Source organism: Lotus japonicus, chromosome 4 (assembly GCF_012489685.1).
Source record: "Lotus japonicus ecotype B-129 chromosome 4, LjGifu_v1.2".
In the NCBI taxonomy this organism is placed as follows: domain Eukaryota; kingdom Viridiplantae; phylum Streptophyta; class Magnoliopsida; order Fabales; family Fabaceae; genus Lotus; species Lotus japonicus.
In genome coordinates, this window is record NC_080044.1 from 8,971,018 (window position 1) to 8,978,317 (window position 7,300).

Consider the following 7,300-nt stretch of genomic DNA (forward strand, 5'->3'; position numbering starts at 1 on the left):
TGATGTGATAGGAAGTCAGGATCTCAAATGTTTGAATATGTGCTTAGTGCTTAGGAACGTGGTAGATTTCGTGAAAGAAAAATAACTGTTGTAATCAACTACAAATAGCCTTGAGACTCATATGGAGAAACACAACCGAACAACCAATACAACTCATACATTTCCAACTTATTACTCATCTTCTAACATTTGCTTTAAATTTCAAGCATTTACTTTATGTCATTTCAAGTCTTTATTTATCCATTGCAGTCAATATCTTAGTTTCAAGCGGTCACTTCATCATCATCCTTTCAATAACAACCACTAAGAGCATTTTGAAATGTCTTAAAAATCTGCATTGAGAAACACAGTCCCTTCCTCGAGTCAGGGCCGGCCCAAGACTAAATGAGGCTTAAAAGAAACTTTAAAAGTGAGGCCTTTTTACCTATAGAAATCTTTATTTATTAAAATTTTGGAGACCTTTTTTACTTAGTAAGAAAAATTTGGAGGCCTTTTTTCACTTGGTAAATAAAAACAAAATTTGGAGGCCTAAAACCCTTGCTTGGGTGGCTTGGCCCTTGGGCCGGCCCTACTCGAGTAGTAGTTTGGTTTGAGAATCAATACGTTAATTTGTCAACTGACTCACGTAGTTACCCAAGACCAAAATCTATTTGAACCAACACTATCATATTAGTAAATATCTTTAGGGATTTTTGTTGAACTCAACACTATTTCATGTTTGAACTAACATGGTAAAATCATGATTCTCCATTGATGTGTTAGGATGTGCATTTTCTTATTTGCATTGATGCAAACATCAATCCAAAGGAGTAAGAGAATTGGTACGAGCTATGATGAAGTAGAATATTTTAAAATTATTATTTATTAATGACTAAAATATAAAATTGTAAAACTTAATATTATCTATAGAGAAAAAGTTTGATGCACCGACGGTGTAAAGTTTTTTTACACCGTCAACCAATCAGATTTCAAGAATGTGAGAAAATCTCTCTTTTCATTTAATTTTTTTAATTGACATGTCACATCCTTGAAATCTGATTGGTTGACGGTGTAAAAAAACTTTACACCGTCGGTGCATCAAAATTAAACTCTTATCTATATTACACTAAACAATCACTATTAGGTTTTTTTAAAGACACTATTAGTTATTCATGAGAGACCAACACAAGAAATGGAGAAAAAATTTCCTTACAAAAATGAAAAATCACTTGTTGGAAGCTGGTCCCTACTTCTTTCTCACTTGTGCGCTAAAAGCACCAACGTTTCATATGCGGCAAACCGAGTCCACTTTTTAGTTCTCTCACATGCCACCGTCACGCCACGCTCCTCCAAACCAATTGCACTCACGTTCCTTTTGTTTTTTTTTAATTTGTCATTTTTGTTTCTTTTCACTGCTTAATTATTGATTATCTGGTCGCAATCGTTAAAAGTGGTTGCTTAAGTCTTTAATGTCGATAGTTCAACCCTTACAACATATATACTCTTAGGAAGATATTTACCACACCCCGGGTACTAAAATAAGATTGTCGAATAAAATTGTCTCAATAAAAAATATATATGGTTAAAAACATTGCAATGCTTATTGATGATTTGATGTGCATGTGTGTGCAACTGCAACCGCATGCACCTTGCAATTGATTTTACTGTTGTCTTTTGAATACTTTGGTTAGGTTAAAAATTGAATCTGTTCGAAAGCAAAATAAATATAGAGTCTGGAATACTCTTCTCGGAAGCCATAATGCAAGTGCTTGAACTGGAAATTAAAGTGACCCTTTTGCTCTTTTAAGTGCACCATGTGTTGGTGATTCGAATCGCAAGACTTATCAAGACACTGTTGTTTACGCGCATGAAGCAACAGATCATCAAGCGTAAAATTTATTCCTCATAATTATAATTATAAAATGATGAATTTTCCTTTGCAGTCAAAGTTTCTCCTATACAAGATCCTAGTTTGGCAAGTGCAAGAGCTTAATTAAAATAACAGCCATGATATGTGAAACCTTATTGGAGATTTTTCTCATTGTTTAATCCCTTAACATCGATTACCTGTACAGCTTGTACTTGAAATGCTGAAGTGCATTCTTTTTATAGAGATAATAAAATGCCCCTTATTTTAATCTCAGTGAAATCACGCCTATCTTTCCATTTTGAAAGTTGTTTGAAAAGATAAACATAAAAGAAGGGTTTTATCTACCGTAGAAGATATAATTTACAAGTAAAAAAGTTCATATAAATAATTTTTTTATATCGAAAAGCTAACAAAAAAATAAAGATAAAAACTACAACCTAAGGAGAGAGTATTTAAAAATCAGGGTTTTCCACTAAAAAAAGGTGTCCTAAGGACCTGAATGTCCAGCGAGAGAGAATAGGCGGCACCATACTTAACCAAGCAAACTATCAGAGCGTTGGAGTCATGGAGAACTCGCCAAAGATGCAAATCTTAATCCATGTGAAAAAGCTCAATAATATCATTCAGCAGTGGCACAAAATCTCTGCTATTTGGATCATCTAAAAGCAAATAAGATCTCTGTACCATTCACCCTCCTAAAGCTACAGTTCCACATCAACACCAAATTGAACATATATAAGAAGGATATTATACATATTATATGTATGTATTAAATATTTGTGGTAAAAGACATTATTTATCGCACTACAAAAAAACGGGATTTAGCGGCGGTTTTTTAGTGTCGGTTAGTGCAGCCGCCGCTAAAACGCTAAGTTAATATTTAGTTTTATGACTTAGCGGCGGTTGAGAAATTGATAGCGGCGGTTATAACCGCCGCTAATGTTTAATATTAAATATTCATGAATCCACGCTTTGCTCCAAGACGCGGCGAGAACTTATATTCCTCGCGGCCTCTCCAATTTATTAACAATAGAAACCCTATTTCCCCTCCATGTTCCCTATTTCCCCTCAATGTTCCCTATTTCCTTGTAACCGCTCCACCTCTTCACCCAATTCTGATTTCATTGTTGACAAACAGGTGCATAAGCCTTCACCGCTTAGGATCCTCTCGCTCCTTGTTCCAATCGCTGTTCTCGGGCTCCATCTCTGTTCGCTGGTCCAGCTCTGTTTCTGCTCGCCAAAAATCTCCCTTTGCACTGGGTTTTCTTCCTCAGGTAATTGTACTTCTTGACTTGGACTTTGTTCATTGTTTACTCCCTTTGTTCACTATGTCGTTCATGGCAAGTAGTGGGTCTTGAATTTTTGTCATTTTGCAATTGCTAGTGGAAGGAAGCGTGGTCGTCTTTTCGTTTGAGGAGGAAGTTCGAAGAGGACAGTATTGGGTTTGTGCGTTATTGGCTTGAAGGCAAGCGGTGAGTTCATCGTTTTACAAATGTAAATTTCTTTGTAGCTTTTAAAATCCTTGGTGCTTTGGTTCCATGCTTTCCTTGCTCCTCCATTGCGCTTCAATATCATACTCTTTCTCCTTTTGCTATGTTCTACTGTTTGTTTTTTGGGTTAAGTTTGTGCTTCAAAGTGTTCAATGGGAGTTGGTCTGCTATGTTGTAGTGTTTCGGGTATAGATGGATTTTTGTATTGTAGAAGATATTATTACATATCTAGCTTATTTATTAAGTCAATGGTCTCGTGCATTTGTGTAAAATTTGATGAAAGTTGAAGTAAGTTTGCCATGATAAAAAGTTAAGAGAAGCTAATGGTAGATTAGGGAGGATTACCATACATATCATACAAATTCTACCTTATTCCCACCAAGCTACATGATTATATAATCTTAGGAGCATAAGGAACTAATATATATCAGATATAGTATTGCAGCAGCTATCCACAAAACACGTGGTACTGTCCTCATCATTAGCAGCCCCAACTTAAGCCCATAGTGTTACTTTAGAGAGCTCATTTTTAAGTAGTGCCCAGGGTCCAAGTCCCATTCATAATAGAAATCAGACCTACTATGATGATGGAGACCCATTTAAGTATATATTTTTAAAGAAATGCTGGTGAAGCTTTTAGATCACCTTAGAGTGAACAACTTTTTAATTTTTGATTAGTTTGATGACTTACTTGATTTCTTAACTCTAATTGCAGGGGTTTAATAATCTGTCCTTGTGATAAGTGTGGTTTTAATAAGCGGTTCACGAGAGATGAGGTGCTTGATCATTTGTTATGCAAACCATTTCCGGATGGTTACACATTTTGGTAACATTGAAAGCCAAGGCACCACCTCAGCTAAGCCATCTCAAAATGATTCTCTTGGACAAGTCTTAGGACCAGAACGTTGTGGGAGAGTTCGGGGCATGTCTTTTGGAGTGTGTCCTTCCCAAGTTTTTGGGTCTAGAATTGAAAGATTTTGTGGCACTACTCCCTCCTCTTCTACTGCTAGTGCCACTGACATGCAGTTGCAATTTGAGGTTGATAAATTACAATCAAAAGTGGCATCAGATTCCCAATTGATTAAAGAAATGGCAAACACAATCGCCCTTCTATGTCAGCAGACAAATGTGCCTTTACCTGCTTCAGTTTCCTTAGTTACAAGTGAAGTAAGTTTTTTCCATTCATTCATTAGTGTGATTTGGTGTTTTTTGCATAGATATTTGAATTGCATGCTATGTATACTGTACATCTTATTTCTTTTGTAACATTTTCATTTGCCTCAACTTTTTTGGAACTTGCATTGTCAATTGATTGGCTACTGAAATATATAGAAAAATTATCATGCTTCAAGGTGATATATGTTTCAGTGTTAATTTCTCATTCTGGAAGTAGTAACTTTATTTTGTGCGTATTCTCATGATACTTATTGGAATTGAATGTTGCTTGGTTCATTGGGAATATAACATAGTAATCTTAAGTATGTACATGTTAAATTGAGATTGGCTTTTTGTTGGTAATTATCTAGGTGTTGTTATCATTTTCTTGCTGCCTTCTTGTTGTTTGTTGGCCGTGGTCTCAGTGCAGGTGAAAGGAATATAATGGAGTTTTGTCTTTTAGCGGGCCTTTTAGTGTTGCAGTGTGTAGGAATGGGCTATGCGGATGCTGTTGGATTATTTTAAGTCTTTAGAATTTAGCTTTCATTTTGTTTGATATTTTGCTTGTTTCATTCATTGTCAGTTGATTTGCTACTTTAAGTGAAACGTAGAAAAATTGCTTCAGGGTGATATCTGTTTTAATTTCTCATCAAACCAGAACCACTTTACCTCTCAGCTTAACAATTTTTCTGCATAATTTGTGTTGGGCAGTAGTAACTTTATTTTGTGCGTATCTCTCATGATACTTACTGGAATTGAATATTGCTTGTTTCATTGGGAATATAATAATCATCTTAAATATTATGTACAAGCTTCAGATCCTGATCATGATGTATATCATAAAAAACACGCACAATTTTGAAGTTCTTTAGCTTGTTGTAATGTCCTATGACCATACTTAGGATGTTCATAAGGGATATGCTCTGGTATTTTATGAATTAGTTCATTGTTATGTAACTTTATTTAATTTTAAGTTTCCTGTAGAATTAACATTGTATAATGCAAAACCATCTGCTGAAATTGAAATGCTATGTATATTATTAATGTTTGGGTGCAGAAGTTTTGATGGTTGGGTTGTGAATTCGAGTGATTGGTTGATGTGCTTTGAAATTTTTAGTTTTGCAATTCGTTGATTCAATCTTTAGTGTCTTATTTGTGTTTTTTTTTTTGCAGACAATAGTGCAAGATGTTGTTGCCCAATTTCCAACTCAAGGAGAAGCTAATCAATCACAAAATGATGAAGCAAATGAACCAAATAATGTTCGAGGTTGATATGGATATCTAGTTTACTAGGAAGTACTTATTCAATTCAATGAAACTTATCCTGGCCTTGATGAGAAGACTTTTAATTAGTATTTTGTTGCCTTAGACGTTTACCTCCCTACTGTTGCAGGTTTTGCTATTGTTTATTTTGTAGTACACTTTTCTTAGAAGACTATCTTATGTAATACTATTATGTTTTATCATCATTTAATGAACCTTTTAATTTTATCATATATATGATGTTTATCTATTTAGTTTATCAAATAATGGTAGAAAAAACTAATATAGCTTAAAGATGAATTTTAATAAATAAGAAATTGTGAGGAAAAGAAATCAGAAAAAAAAAAAAAACGCACCTACTATCTGGGTTAAATATAAACCTCGCAATCACAAATGTATATAGCGGCGGTTAAAGCCGCCACTAAAGGAAATAAAATTAAAAACATAATTTTAGATTTTGCGTCGGTTATAACCGACGCAATAAGCCACATATATTTATCGGCGGTTACAACCGCCGCAAAATATTTAGCGTCGCCAGTTTTTACGTCGTTTTTTAACCGACGCCAAGGGTTTTAGCGGCGTTTATAACCGCCGCTAAAGGCAAAATTAACCGCCGCTAAATCCCGTGTTTTTTGTAGTGTCGGTGAATCAATTTTTAACACGGTTTATAGTAGAATTGCCGCCACTAGAAGTTGTAGCATTTTCGTCATATATATAGAAAGGTTCAAGATGGTTGAAAATTTCTGAGGTGATTAACATGTTAGAAAAGGAAGAGAAAAGAGATACATGAACTAATCATGAACCATGATGTGTTTGTTAGTGTGACAGGGGATAATAAGTGGATTTTTCTTGCAAGGGCCAAGCAAGACCAACAATAATAATGTCACAAAAAAAAACAATGCCTAAAAAAAGACAAGGACACAAAACCCTAAAAGCCAAAACTGCTAGATGTTGTTGTACCAATGACTCATTATTCTACAAGATTCCATGGCAAAAAAATCCAGACCGTTGTTATTATTATCACATGGATTGGGGGCAAATAGATGCCTTCATGAAGGACTGACACAGAGGCCATTAACCCATGAATATGAGCTTGTCATCACGTGAAAGATGCTCTTATTTTGGTGGTTGGATTGATTGGAGGAATTTGTCTAAAGCTCTTATATAAGGTATCTTTTGTTCTCTAGATCTAATCAAAACAAGTTTTTTTGGGTAAGCAAATCAAAACAAGTTGGGATTCTGTAACTTGAAAGTGAAAGGAAATTGGCCTCTTCACTGAACCTATTGTAAACTTGAAGCTGACCTTCAATATAATAGAATGGATACAAAATATAGGGATATTGACCCATTAATAGGATTAGTAATTAATCTCTCACATTACTTGTATGAGATGATATTATATAGGGGTGTAGAGTTCGAATCGATCCGATGAACCTGTTCGACCCCAAACCGATTAGAAGCCAAAGAAACGAATTTTATTGGACTTATGGATTGGATTTGATTTTGAAAGGAGAAATTCGATGAGTTTGATTCGGATTTTGAA

At 34.9% G+C, this 7,300-nt stretch overlaps 1 protein-coding gene across 1 annotated transcript; it reads left to right on the plus strand.

Moving 5' to 3' along the window:
- The first annotated feature begins 2,866 nt into the window (after positions 1-2,866).
- On the plus strand, positions 2,867-5,990 carry LOC130715996 (uncharacterized). The gene is made up of 4 exons (XM_057566170.1): positions 2,867-3,123; positions 3,233-3,321; positions 4,055-4,506; positions 5,668-5,990. The coding sequence occupies exons 3-4, from the start codon at positions 4,111-4,113 to the stop codon at positions 5,764-5,766; spliced, it is 495 nt and encodes a 164-aa protein (XP_057422153.1). The 5' UTR covers positions 2,867-3,123; positions 3,233-3,321; positions 4,055-4,110; the 3' UTR covers positions 5,767-5,990.
- Positions 5,991-7,300: the final 1,310 nt, after the last annotated feature.